Source organism: Artibeus jamaicensis, unplaced genomic scaffold, assembly GCF_021234435.1.
Source record: "Artibeus jamaicensis isolate MK-2021 breed Jamaican fruit bat unplaced genomic scaffold, CSHL_Jam_final scaffold_1019, whole genome shotgun sequence".
Classification (NCBI taxonomy): Eukaryota; Metazoa; Chordata; class Mammalia; order Chiroptera; family Phyllostomidae; genus Artibeus; species Artibeus jamaicensis.
In genome coordinates, this window is record NW_026522025.1 from 36,742,427 (window position 1) to 36,757,093 (window position 14,667).

The 14,667-nt window shown below is 37.6% G+C and overlaps 1 protein-coding gene and 1 pseudogene across 5 annotated transcripts in view; one reads left to right on the forward strand and one right to left on the reverse strand.

The window, feature by feature from the left end:
* Positions 1-1,260: 1,260 nt before the first annotated feature.
* Positions 1,261-1,569, reverse strand: LOC128625864 (cytochrome c oxidase subunit 6B1-like; annotated as a pseudogene).
* Positions 1,570-3,374: 1,805 nt separating this feature from the next.
* BTBD8 (BTB domain containing 8) overlaps positions 3,375-14,667 on the forward strand; it is a 97,460-nt gene continuing 86,167 nt past the window's right edge. For 2 of the 5 annotated variants that reach the window (XM_053655594.1, XM_053655596.1), the window contains exons 1-2: positions 3,375-3,674; positions 8,976-9,173. In XM_053655594.1, coding sequence (XP_053511569.1) covers positions 3,526-3,674; positions 8,976-9,173 — 347 coding nt within the window. In that variant the 5' untranslated portion in view covers positions 3,375-3,525. The other 3 variants (XM_053655595.1, XM_053655597.1, XM_053655598.1) reach the window with 2 other exon arrangements.

A 14,667-nucleotide genomic window follows, 5' to 3' on the forward strand; every position in this document is an offset into this window, starting at 1 on the left:
ATCCAGCAAAGCTTTCATTTAGAATGGAAGGGCAGATAAAGTGCTTCTCAGATAAGGTAAAATTCAAGGAGTTCATCATCAACAAGCTCTTATTATATGAAATGTTAAAGGAACTTATCTAAGAAAAAGAAGATAAAAAATATGAACAGTAAAAAGACAGCAAACTCACAGTTAATAACAACTACACCTAAAACTAAAGCAAACTAAGCAAACGACTAGAACAGGAACAGAACCAGAGAATGGAGATCACATGAAGGGTTATCAGCAGGGGAGTGGGAGGAGCAGAGAGGGGAAAAAGGTACAGAGAATAAGTAGCATAGATGGTAGATAGAAAATAGGGGGAGAGTAAGAATGGTATGGGAAATGTAGAAGCCAAGAACTTATGACACATGGACATGAACTAAAGGGGGAAAATGTATGTGGGAGAGGATGTGCAGGGTGAAGGAAGGAGAAGGGAGAAAATGGGACAACTGTAATAGCATAATCAATAAAATATATTTTTAAAAAAGAAAGCTTAAGGAAAGGGAAAGAAAAAAGTCAAATATTGTTTTCAGATCATTTTCATGTAGTTCTCACCTGAAGAGATGATATGAATAAGAGATATTTCATAATCCTCACTGTGTCAATCCACTTGGGCTGTCATAGCTAAATCATCATAGATGGGGTAGATTAAACATTCATTTCTCACGGTTCTGGAGGCTGGGATGTTCAAGATCAATGTATTGGCAGATTTGGTGTCTGGTGAAAGCCTGCTTCATGGAGCATAGATGGTTATCTTCCCACTGTGTCCTCACCTAGTAAAATTGGGGAGAGACCTTTCTGAAGTGTCTTTCATAAGGGTTAACCCCCTTTATTAGGGGTTAGACCCCCATTCATGGGGGGGTCCACTCCCATGACTTGATTACCTCTTAGCAACTCCATACTATCACCTGGGGGTTTAGGTTTCCATATATGAATTTTGGGAGAACACAAATATTCACTCTATAGCATCCACCTAGCTTGTTATTCCCATGATAGTAATGTATATACATGTAATTCAAATACAATGATTTTTAAGATGTACTGAAAAATAGTCATGTAGATAAGAAAGTTTTACTTAAAATTACTTGCCAGGATATATCTTTGGTACTATAACAATGGCACTATTACTCAAACATCTGCTTAACTTTAAAATTGCTTCTAATTAGAAAATGAGCTATACAAAAAAATCAGGGATGTTTTTTATTTTCGATTTTTCACTGTTCCCACAAGTATTTAGTACTAGTTAAGCCATGATTCAGGATTCCAGGGTGGGATGTACCCTGGTCCCCCAGAGGAGAGGTGGGATGTAGCCAGTTCAGATCTTCCCAGGAAACTGCCTTCTGCCTGGCAGTCATCCCAGTCCAACACCCAGGATATGGGGCAGAGGGACTTGCACACTAAGACATCCCGCCCTTTAGGGACACTGTCTTCTGACAGAGGTGGAAGTCCAGGTAGTTCTGCCAACAGTTCCTGGTATGGTTCTGACTGTGGAAGAGGCTGTCAAAGCCTCTGGTAGTTCCTGATTTTGGTCTTGATATATTATGCCATGTTGCTGACTCCTAAAGATAACCCCTGAAGCCACTTCAGATTAGTATGACACTCAGAAAAGCCACCTCCATCTGACTGAAAGCCGAATTCCAAGGCATTCATTATATTTTAAAGATTTTATTTATTTATTTTTAGAGGGAGAGGAAAGAGGAAGAAAGGGAGAAAAACACCGATGTGCAAGAGATGTAGACAGGTTGCCGCTCACACAACCCCCAGCTGGGGACCTGGACCACAACCCAGGTATGTGCCCAGACTTGGAATTGAACAGGCAATCTTTTGGCTTGTAGGCCAGGACTCAATCTACTGAGCCACATGAGCCAGGTCTATTATATTCTAGATTTTAACCTCAAAATGTTTGACATAACTTTATTTAATCCTTCAACCCATAACACTTAAAACCCTTGTTAATGTAAATCAAATACAGATAAAACCAGATCAAACAAATGTGTACCTAATAATTATTATATATAAGTATAAAATATAATAAATATAATATTTATTAAGATGAACACTCTTGCAACTAACACTTGGGTCAAGATGTAAAAATTTTCCACTCCCTCTCATAATTACAACCTTCTCCTCCTTCCCAAAATTAAACTACTTCTCTGACTTATATTTTCTTTTTTTAACATATTCTTTATTTTTTATTGAATTTATTGGGGGTGACATTGTTTAATAAAATTATATAGGTTTAAGGTGTATAATTCTAAAATACATCATCTGTATATTGTGTCACTCCAAGTCTCTTTCTATCACCATTTAACCCCCTATAACCTTTTCTACCTCCCCCCTGACTTTTATATTTTCACTTTCTGTGTTTTTTTACATTTTTATCATCTAAATGTGCATACTTTTGTGTAATTTCGGCTCAAAAGTGTCTCCCTAAATGGTGGTTGTAAAGATTGATTAATACATACAAAACAGCTAGAACAGTTTTCTCACCTAATAAGCATTTGATAAGTATTAACTATTACCTCTGACACTCCTCTTTCCTATACCAATAATTAAGAATCAACTATCCAGTTACATTTTAATTAAGGTATCTGAATAAGATTGGTGAAGAAGTAGCCATTTGAAGAAATGGAAATTTCTTCACCAATCTTATGGTACAAGGTCCATATGTCTTCCAAGCAACTAGTATTTCATTTGTTACCTTGTAAGGAGCTTCTGCAGGAAACAGAATGAATGAGCTTTCTTCCTTTGGAGGAAGTATTAAAAAATTTTAAAGAAAAAACCAAAAGACCTTTTAAATTATTCCACTCCAGCTATTTTCTTCAGGCCAAAATATTCAAAATTCTCTTAACTCATCAAACCTCCCACTTCCCTACTCGCTGCTGGAAAGGTCTTGTGTATAACTGCACCACTGCAGATGCGGTATACAGCCTTTTCATGGGAGTCAGGAGTGTTCTGACTTCTGCTGATCTTATGTTCTTCCCCCAATTTTTCTTGCCCAAAGCCAGTAACTAAGGGAATGCGACTCGCCGCTCGACAGATCTTGTGAACCCATCTCTTAATGGGGGAAAAAAGCACTGACATCCCACATGGTGCACAAAGTTGGCTCTCAATAAAACACCTATTAAAATGGATGCACCCCGCAAAAGCAACGATCAAGGGCACCAAGGAACTCCAGGGATAGTTTACTCCCACGGAGACCGTTTGCCCCAGGCGCACGGAGGGGCGAGGCACTGGCTCGCGTTGTAAACAGAGTTACTACGCCTGCGCACAACCGTCCTGGGTCACGTGTCGTCGTCGCAGCCCGGGCCTCGGGTTTTCCCGGACAGTAGTTCGGCGTCGCAGGGGGCGGTCTACGGAGGTTGACAGGAGGCGTCAACCTTTTCCCTTAGGGGGCGGATTCCGGCGCAGGGGCCGAGCGTTCCGTCGGAGACGCCCATTTCTTTTTAAGGCGCGCAGTGGGATTGTGCGGAACCCGCGGGCGTCACCGAGCTGTGGTGGCACATGGCCCGCTGTGGGGCGGGCAGCGCGGCCACGGCGGTACTTTGGGGGTCCCCTGGAGATGGCAGTAAGGGGTTGCAAAGGAAGGGGCAGTGCGAGCGGCGCCGGCTGAAGGCGTTGGTGGCGGAGCAGCTCAGCCAGGATCTGCTCAGGTAGGAGGAGGCGGGAACTCTGGCTGAGTTCCTGAGGCGCCCACCTCCGCCTCTGAAGCCGCGGCTCCTTCTCCGTCTCTCTCTCCTTCGCCACCGCGGTTTCCTCGCCCCAGGCCGCTGCGGGAGGTTCGCCAGTACCCCCTGTGAAGTGGGTTCTGTCTCCCTGAACAACCAACCCCTACTACCTCAGAGAGCACGCACTAGGTTCAAAAAGAAAAACAAAATCAGTGCCATAGGTATTTACGGGCAGCACCAGTCTATGCCAAATTACTCTTAACTCGGTTTGGATCGTCAGAGACTTAACCCTAAGGTCAGCTGCCTCCAGGTTTCGAGGTCCTGAAACGAACATAAGTTTTTATAAGCTTAAGCAATGTTAAGAAAAATGATAAAACTAGGCAGAAAAAATGAATATTTATTTGGAATGAGGAAAAACATAAACATTACTGGAGCTCTGGAGGTCTCTTCTCAACTCTTTAAATAATTTACCAGAAATGCTTACATAGAAATACCTCCAATTGCGAGTTGCCTTCCCACCTGCAGCTAGAACGCCCTGGAGCTCCAGCAACTCCCAGCTCAGTGAAGATGCAAGCAGATGGAGGATTGTTGTGAAGTTTACCCGAGGCTATGGTGAATCCAGCTAAAGTCATCTCAGTTTATAAAGAAAATGAAGCTTAGAAGTATTTCCTAGCTTCACCCAAGAAGTATTTCCATTTTCACCCAAACATTGATTCTTGAACTGTGGTGTGCATCAGAATCGCCTGGAGGGCTTGTTAAAATTTAGATATCCTGGGTCCCAGACCATAAGTCTGACTCAGTTGGTCAAGCAGCTATAAACGGAACTTAATAAGGTAAAAATATTTCCTTTTAATTTGGGCCTACTAGAGAGGCTCTTTTATCTCCACCAGTGGTGGTTTAATGTAAAAGATGGAAAAAAGGAGACAAGTTGTTCTGTTTCTAGGGTGAATCTCAGGATGAAGTGCTCCTCTTCAGTGGGTTTATTCTTCTGGCTGTATTGTGAGTGTCCTGGATTTAAAAGGAAGATAATACATCTCATTTATGTAAACAAAATGAGGCTAAAAGTTTAGTAGGTGGGCAATTTATCTTCATCCAGGCAACTAAGGATTAGGACCCTGAACTCCCAAGTTCTTATTACAAGAACAATAGGTGTAGCACTTTTTAACTTCAAAAAAAATGTAATACGCTCACCCAGCCACCTTAAATACTAGTAGTCTTTAAGCACAGCAATATCATCATTTTATTCTACAAGTATTAATGAAATAGCTAGTACCTACCATATACCTAGCTCTGAATGAGGTCCTGAAGAATCAAAGATTAATAAGACACGCTTTGATGTTTGTGCTTACACTGTAGTGAGAGAGATTATAACCAAACTAAAACTCTGGGTCCCAGTGGGTTGTGGAAGGCTTTACTGGGTCACATTCGAATTTTCTCTTGGGGTTGATTAAAATTGGTTAGGTAGAGAGGTTAGGAAGGGAGAAGTCAGAGGGGTCTAAACAAGGGGAATGGCTTTTACAAAGGCACTGAAATTTGAAAGAGCTTGATATAATTTGGGAAAGCAAGTTGTGTTGGATTCTTTGTTCCAAACAGTAGGGACCAGAGACACCTCTAAGTTACCTGAGGTAATAGGATATATGGAGAAGTAAGGAAAAACAGGAAGCAATTTCAAAATAAAAAAAAGCCAGATCTGACATAGAATTGGAAAGTTGCTGGGAATATGGCAGCACCTGTACAGGAAGACCTCACTGAGAAATGAACCATTATTCAGGGCAACTGTAGTAAAAATACCTAATACTTATTGCCATCCTACTAGACCCTGGGCTGACATGCAATGGTCTACTTACTCCCCTATGAGGTAAGTGTTGTTGTTATTCCCATTTAACATATAAGGAAACAGCAGTGGAGAAGTAGTGGGGCAGTCAGAGTAAGAATGCTAACATCTGGTTCCGGAGACGTTAAAGTGACTTAAACAACATGGTCACGTGACCAGAATTTGATCCCAGCCTGCCTTCTCTACAGTTGTTACATAAACTTATCTTCTGGTTACTTTGTTCCTTCATCTTCTCTTCTCTTCATACACATTTCTTTTTCTTACTCTACCTTGGGTTAGCTTTGCAATTCTTTGAGTGCAATCAGTTGGTTGCTATTTACTATAGAACATTTCTGCCAGAGTTTACTTGTTTAATTCTTACATTGGCTGATGGCTAACCTTGACCCTGTCTATTGCCCACTCATATGTGGTTAAGAACATCAAGGTCATGTGGTACAAAGAAGGGCCATAGATAAGTAATAAGTGAATTTGGGAGGGGATTGTGGGTATGGTAGACAGTCAAAGTGACAGTAGTGAGGATGAATGGGTAAGCTAACAGTACATCATAGAGGCCTTTTTTCAGTGAAGAGTTTGGAAGGTATTTTGGAGGCAGTGAAAAGCCATTGGTGGGGTTTTTTTTGACACTTGGTATTATATTAGTTTCAGGTGTACCTATTAGGGTGTTTTTTTTTGTTTGTTTGTTTTTTTAAATAGAGGATCAACATATTTAGGTCTTGAATTGGGGAAAGAGAAATTGTAAACAAGGGAACCAGCCAGGAGATTTTGTAATAGTCAAGAGATACATAATGGTGATGGGAATGGAAAAGGAGAAAGGGATTCTTATGTGCACCTGATGAGCTTGGTGATCAATTACATGTGGAAAGAGAAGAAAGGAAAGCATAGAAGGTGGTGCCAAATCTTAGGATATTTGAAAGGGAAGAGGAGCATGGTGAATGTTCAGGAAGCCACATCAAAGAGACAATTGGAACTATGTCCAGAGTTTAGGAGGGTATTTGGAAGAGCAGATAGATTTAAAAGCTGGTGGCATCACCAGCACCCAGTTGTCCAAACTAAATATTGGAGAGATCCTAAATATTCCTTTCTTTTCACCTTTTACATCCAGTCACCAACTATTGCCCGTTTTATTGCCTAAATATATTTTAATTTCATCCCTATTCCCTGTCACTATTCACCTTCTCTTGGGTCATGTCCTTTAATTTACATCATTCATCTGTGCTATATAGTTGTTTTCTAATTTTCATTCTCAATTGTCCCCTAATTCCTCTTCTACACAACTAACAGGCCATACTTTGAAAAATAAATTTGTGTTTCAAACCATTCGGTGATTCCTCTTCAAATGCAAAATAGAGTTTAGCTCTTTGCCTTTTATTCATTATCCCTACATCTTCCAGTTCTCATCTCCTCAGTACTCTGCTGACCCATTTGTAGTTCCACCCTCACATATACCATTGCAACAAATACGGAGTCTGGAACACCTTGCTATCTTGCTTTCCTTGCCTGACCAACCAACTCTTATTCAATCTTAAAATAAAATCCCATTTGATTTTCATGTCCTTTATAAGATCTTCTCTTATGTCTGTCTCTGAAAAAATTTACTTATTTGTGCTATTGAATATATCATGCTCTTCAATTTTCAGGCCTGGCCTCCCTACTTTTATTCTGTACACTCCATGAGGGCTGATATTATGTCTTAGGCATCTACCTCCCTAGTGCTTAGTACTTGCTCTATAAATTTTTAGTGATAACTAGGTTTAATCGGCAGTCTAAAATGCTTTAGATAGGCTCATACAGTAGCTGTTGGCGGAGAAATGATGTGGATAAAAGCTGGGCCTTGACATCATTAAGCCTTTGTGCCAACCTGTCCTTTCTTAGATGAGCCAGGAAACTTCCTTTAATGTTTAAGAGGTCTGAATCAGATATTGTTACTTGTAATTGGTACAAGTGGTTTTATAAAACAAAAGCACTATATTTTCATATTAACCATTTTTAAACACATTAACACTTTTTTTAAACAAATACTCATGAGCATCTATTATGAGCAAGACAGACCAGCTGCAATTTTCCTTATTGGGAAGAGAGTGGGGGATGGGAAGAAGGTGAGTGGAAGGGAAGAACAAATTATTTGTACAATTTGAGTTTTTATTAATGTTTGAAAGACCAGTACATTTTTGCATAACTTTAAAAATCACTTATGAAAATAATTTATTGATGCAAATATTGACTAAAATGCATCTGCTTGTACATTGTTTCCAAGATTCTAAGAGCTTTGCTCTAAAGCATTTGTTTTGTTCAGTAAAAAAAATATAATGAAATTTAACAAGCAGATATTGAGCTCTTGATATATACTGAAGATACACAGTTTTTGCCTTTGGAGAGTTCATCATTTAGTAGGGAGAGAGACACATAAAAATGATGATGCACTGACAGAAGTACTGTAGTAGAGGAATGTAATGAGTGTGATGAGATCAGAGGAAAGAGCCATTAACTTGGTCTTAGGGGAGTGTGTCAATGGCAGCATTTTAAGCTTTCATTGTAATGGATAGCTTTATCCATTACTTGTACCTCCTAGAGTGAATGGTGTGATTGCCAGTTATATCCTGCAATATACAAGTCTTCTGAGAATACATACCTTGCTGATGATAATGTTATAGTAATATGAAGTATTTAATATATATAGAAAATATATATAGTTAACCATAGAGACAGATTATGACAATTTCTGTTATACTGATTTTTGTTCTTTCATCACTTGATTATATATGTAATCAGTGGGCATATGTACAGTGTCTGAACATTAGTAAAGGGATTTCAATGGATTTCAAATCATTTTAATAATAGATTAGAACATGGTTAGTTGTGTTTGGAGTGAGGGGAATGGAAAAGTGCTTAAATGTCACATTCTTGATGCCAAGCCTGCATTTCAGACTTGGTATTTAACAATAGTTAGAACAAAGTGTACCAGTTTCTAATCTGTATTGTCTATTGTTACATCTGGGTTGTTGGTGTTGTTGACTGTTTACTTTTTCTGCTTCAATTTTAGTAAGATTTAAAAAAATTGATTCTGCACAGTAGTCAACTATTCCTTTAACCACTAGATAACTATTTTGTATTATTTTTTCAAAATAAACCTCAAATAGAAAGTCAGCAAATAGTGGAAGATAAATTTAATTATGGGATGGAATAAAAAAGATTTTTTTTTAAAAAGTAGTCTTACTCTTCAATTGAAATTACTTTTGTTTTCATAACTTTTAGAAAATTAGATTCTAAGCCAATATTAAATATTGTTCTTTGGAATGAACTGAGAACAAACTAACTCATTTTTTGTTAACATTTATTTTATGTTATCTACTTTTTAGTTGGTATTATTTTTAAAACTTATTTTATAAAAATGGGTATAATATGTACTTATAAGAGTCATTAATTAAACTAGGGTTTCTTTTTATTCCTGACAGGCTTCTAAGGGAAGAAGTCCATACAGATGTTACTTTTTCCGTAGGTTGTACTTTATTCAAAGCGCACAGAGCTGTCCTTTTAGCAAGAGTTCCTAACTTCTATTTTCATAGTATTGGACAGACATCAAATAATTTAACAGATTATGAACCTATTGCTGTGGAGAACTTTGAAGCTTCAGAATTTAGAACGTTTTTACAGTAAGTGCTTTATCTGTCTTTTTCTTTTAGATATAAGTCTAATATGTAATTTTAAAAACATGTATGTTTTTATTTCATGTATTTTTATATGTTTTATAAACTTCTAAGAAAAATTCATTCATTTAAATTCAAATGATCTTAAATTGGTTTTAGTAGATACTAAGTATTAGAGACTTAGTATTGGGAGAAGCTAAGTACTAATTTGAGATTGAGCCTGAGACAGAAGAAATGAAAATGTGCTTTTGGTAAATCTGAATGAATTACTGTATGCCAGAATTTCTTAACAGTGGCACTATTGACATTGGGGTTAGATAATTTGTCGTAAGGGCAGTGCTGAGCCTTTTAGGATGTTTAGCAGCATCCCTGGCCTTTAGCCATTAGATACCAGTAGCACTTCCCCTCCCTATCCTTCCTAGAGCCCTTCACCCCCAGGTTGTGACCACCAAAATGAATCCAGACCTTGCCAGAAGACCCCTGGGTGGAAGTGGGAAGGGAGGAGGCATGTAAAATTGCCCCCTGTTGAGAACCGTTGCTGTACCGAATTCTATATTGTTGATACTAATAAAGCATTAAGTAAATACGTATATTTATAAAAATATGAGATCATAACTTTTCATTCTCATGGCTTGTGTGTGGTCAAAGTTTTTGAAAATAACTTCCATTGAACTTGTATTTCGTGAAGTTAGAGAATTGTCATTGACTAAATAATGGGATAAACTAATTTATGTTAATTCTTGTTTCTAATTGAGTAGAATTCTCTTTTAATGTTTTGCTGCTATCTGCATAAATGTGTAATTATTTGACACTAGTATTTGCTAATGTATTCAGGAGGGAAGTACTTTCTAGTGTACTTCCTCAAAATTATCTCTTTTTTAAAAACCTATTTAAGTTATTTTAGAGAGGCCTTAAATAACTTAGTGTTTAAGAACTGTAGAATGCCTAGGTTCAAATTCCCCTGTCTGCCATTTGGTAGCTGTGTGCCTCAAACTTAACCCCTGTGTGCCTGGACTTTCCTCAGTTGTAAATGCCTGCCATGTAATAAGCACCATAAAAATTGTTAACTAAGTTTTTTTAGGTTAGTAAATTTTGAGGTGTTTATTTGTATTTCATTTTGGTAATTTAAATATTGCTATCCCATAATTTCTTCCCTTTCTCTAATACATTGAAGTTAGTATCATTCTGATAATACTTTAGTGGTTTTCTGTTCTACCATCTCTCACATACACTTACTCAGTAGATATTTATTGTGCCCTGTTTTGGGTGAGGCCCTGTGTGAAGGGCTAGGTGTAAACTGGTTAGCGATTTTTTCTTAAAGATTTTATTTTTAGAGGGAGGGGAAGGGAGGGAGAAAGAGAGAGAGAGAAACATCTATGTGCAAGAGATACATTGATTGGTTGCCTTTTATACCCCTGCAACTGGGGACATGGCCCACAACCTAGGCATGTGCCCTGACTGGGAATTGAACCAGTAACATTTTGGTTCTCAGGCCATTACTCAATCCACAGAGCCACATGAGCCAGGGCTGGTTAGTGATTTTTGATTTAGGGGGTGATTAATTATAAGGTTGAGGAAGGGGAAGATTTTCCCTTTCCCTCCTCTGGTTCTTTTGGCTGGCCAGATAATCAAATCAGCAGAAGATAGATTGGCAAGAGAAAATAAATTTACTTTCACGTACATGGGAACCCAACGTACATGAGAGAGTCAGAGACCCCACATACATGAGAGGTCCAGAGATAAAAAGGAGGGGTTGCAGTAGATAAGACATTCTGAGCTAGGGATGAGGTAATGCATCTTGATCGCCTCGAAGGGTCATTACAGGGTTATAAGAAAAGCAGATATTTATTGAATTGAAGTTTGCACTGCCATATAGGTGGGTCAAAATTTTTTTGATGATAATATTTTTTATGGGCAAGTCCTCAATTAATTTAAGTTCTTCTAGGTAGCTAAAGGGAGAGGCAGAAGTTTCTCTTGAGCCTAAAGTTAAAATTGCCCTTAGTTCAAATCTTGGGGGGGCTTGTTCTGAGCCCCCCACATAAATAAATGAAGAACTAAGTTTCGGGGCCAATACTGGCAATTATGCCATTGTATAGTGCTACAAATTCATCAGTTACAAATTTTAAAAAATCTTTACTATTATTTTTTGAAGATCTAATTGGCTTTATGAAGTAATTCATGAATTGGGCAGCATCCTATCTATCAATTAGAAAGATACTTCAAAAACATCTTTATTGAAAAAAAATTCACATATCATAAATTCAATTCACCCATTTAATGTGTACAATTCAATGGCTTTAGTTTTTCTGCAGTTGCGTATCCATGATTATAATTTAATTTTAGAACATTTTTAATACCCCAGAAAGAAACCTTCTACCCATTATCTATCACTCTCCATTCCCTCAACCCCATGCCCTAGGTGTTATGGATCTATTATCTGTGTAGGTGAGTTTGCCTCTCCTGGACTTCTCACATAAATGGAATCATACAGTTTGTGGTCTTTCGTGACTGGCATTTTACTAAGCATTATGTTTTCAAGGTTTGTCCATGTTGTTGCATGTATCAGTACTTCATTTTTTTTATTGCCAAATAATATTTCATTATATGGCTCTACCACTTTTTGTTTATTAATTTATCAGTTAATGGACATTTATGTTGTTTCTACTTTTGGGCTGTATAATTCATGATGCTGTGAACATTCAGATGCAAATTTTTGTGTGAACCTGTGTTTTTATATATCTTGGATATATTATACCTAAGAGTGGAATTGCTGGGTCATATAGTAACTCTATATTTAACTTTTGGAGGAACTGCCATACTCTTTTTCTAAAGAGGCTATACCATTTTAAATTCCTATCAGCAGTGTATAAGGGTTTTAGTTTCATTATATCCCCATAACACTAGTTATTATCTTCTGCCTTTTAAAAAAATAATAGTCATCCTAGTGAATATGAAGTAGTATCTCATTGTGGTTTTTATTTGTATTTCCCTAATGGCTGATTTTCATGTTCCTATTTGCCATTCGTGTATATTCTTTGGACAACTGTCTGTTCACATCCTTTGTCTAGTTTTCAGTTGGATTGTCTTTATTAAGTTATAAGTTCTTTATATATGTAGACTCTTATCAGACCTATGATTTACAAATGTTTCTCTGTCTTTTGGTTATCTTGATAATATTATTTTCAGCACAAAAGTTTTAGATTTTAATGTAGCCTAATTTAATTATTTTGTCACGTGTGCTTATGGTATATACAGTAGATAAGAAACACTAATCCAGGATCATAAAAATTTATTCTTACATTTTCTTTTAAAAATTTTGTGGTTTTATGTTCTTCTTTTCTTTCTTTCCTTCTTTCTGGTTTATGGAATCATATGGTAGCCAGAAAAGGACCAGTTTCTGGGGTATGAGATCTAAACCACCCTCAAGCAACAGCGTTCGGTGCCTAGAGAAGGCAACATGTCCGTGGTTTTATGCTCGTAGCTCTTACATTTAGGATTATAATCCATTATGAGTTAATTTTTTATATAGTCTAAAGAAGGTATCCGACTTTATTCTTTTGTGTGTGATATCTAGTTGTTCCAGCACCATTTTTGAAGGAACTGTTCTTTCCCCATTGGATTGCCTGTACGTCATTGTTGGAAATCAGTTACCCATTGCTATGGACTGAATTGTTTCACTCCAAACTTTATATGTTAAAGTCATAACCTCCAATGTGATGATACTCAGAGACTATACTGTGCCTTTGGGAGGTAATTAGGTTTAGATGAGGTCATGAGGGTGGGACCCTCATGATGGGAATTGTGCCCTTATAAGAAGAGATATCAGAGAGCTTGCTCTGTCTCTGCTGCTTGAGGACATAGCAAGGAGACCAACTACAATCCATGAAGAGAGTTCTCACTAGAACCTTGTGTCACCTTGATCTTGGACTTTCAGCCTTCAAAATTGTGAGTAATAAATTTCTGTTGTATAAGCCACTAGTCTGTGACATTTTGTTATGACAGCCCAAGCTGACACATAAATGTTAGGGTTTATTTCTGGTCCCAGTTCTATTCCATTGGTCTGAATGTCTGTCTGTAATGCCAGTGCCAGTTACCAGTGTAACTTTTATGAGAACTTAGTGGGATTTTTGTGTGTTTATGTCTTGTGTTTATATCTTTTAAATGCTAGGCATTTAAGTATTTGTTGACATACTTCTTGCTTATAACCAAAATTATATTGACTTTAGTGTGGAAAATTATTTTTGGGTGACTAAGTTTTACCATATTTTTTGGACTGTAAGACGCACTTTCCTCCCCAAATTTGGGAGGAATAATGCTTATTAATGCTGCTGTTGAGTTCTGTTTGTATTTATATTGGTGAAATGTTATGTTATTTATGTTATTAAATATTTTACCACAATTTTTGCTTCAAGTTTTTTTTCCCCTATTTTCCTCCTCTAAAACCTACGTGCATCTTAATGGTCCAAAAAATATGGTATGGGTAAGTATATTTGCCCTGACTGGTGTGGTTCAGTGGATTGGGTGTCATCCTGCAAACTGAAAGGTCACCGGTTTGATTCCTGGTCAGGGTTCATGCCTGGGTTGCAGGCCAGGTCCCCGGTTGGGATTGTGTGAGAGGCAGTCAGTCCTGTGCATCAATGTTTCTCTCCCTCTCTCCCTTCTTTCCCCTCCCTCTAAAAATAAATAAAAATAAAATCGTTTAAAACTTTTTAGTATATTTGTGTGATTTAGCTTATTTTGCTTCATTTTATGCTCTATCTTTATGCTTGAATGATCTGTTTCAGAGTTTGTTTTTTGAAGCTCCTATACGCATAAATGGAAAATTGCTTATCCCTGCCCCCCCGCCATGTGTAAGAATAGGGTGCCATATATAACTTAAACAGATACTTATGAGCAATTTAGAAAATCATTGTTATTTTCTAGTATACATCATAGACTTATCTATTTTAAATGTATACTTTTTTCCCCTAGTAGGTAGTATAGTGGCATTGTAAGAGTAGGTTTGTAGTCAAGCCAGGTCCACCACTTCTAATTGTGTGAACTTGAACTAATCACTTGTCATTAGTGTCCTCAACTGAAAAAATAGACATAATAATATCTACCTCAAAGTGTTGTTGTGAGGTTAAATAATGCTCATAAAGCACTTAGCACAGTGACCTGGCATATGGAAGCACTGACTGCATTTTAATAAGTGTTATTCATAGTAGTTGGCCCTATGAAGATGCTTGGGATAGGTCAGATTTTTATATATTAGAGAAAGGGAGAAATTGCATCAATGTTATCTTTTATTTTCATCATTAAAAGTAATGGAATTGAGGTCTGTGCAGGTCCCAACCTGTTGTGGTTTGGGTTGCTATCTACCTTATAAAGCAAAGTAGAGGATTCATCCTCTGGGAAGACAGCCATTCTCTCCTCTAAAAAAGTCTCCTATATATAGTTGGCTTTGGCATCTTACAGGAATGGGAGGGCAGGGACTGAGGCTTCCTGAGTCGGGCTTTCA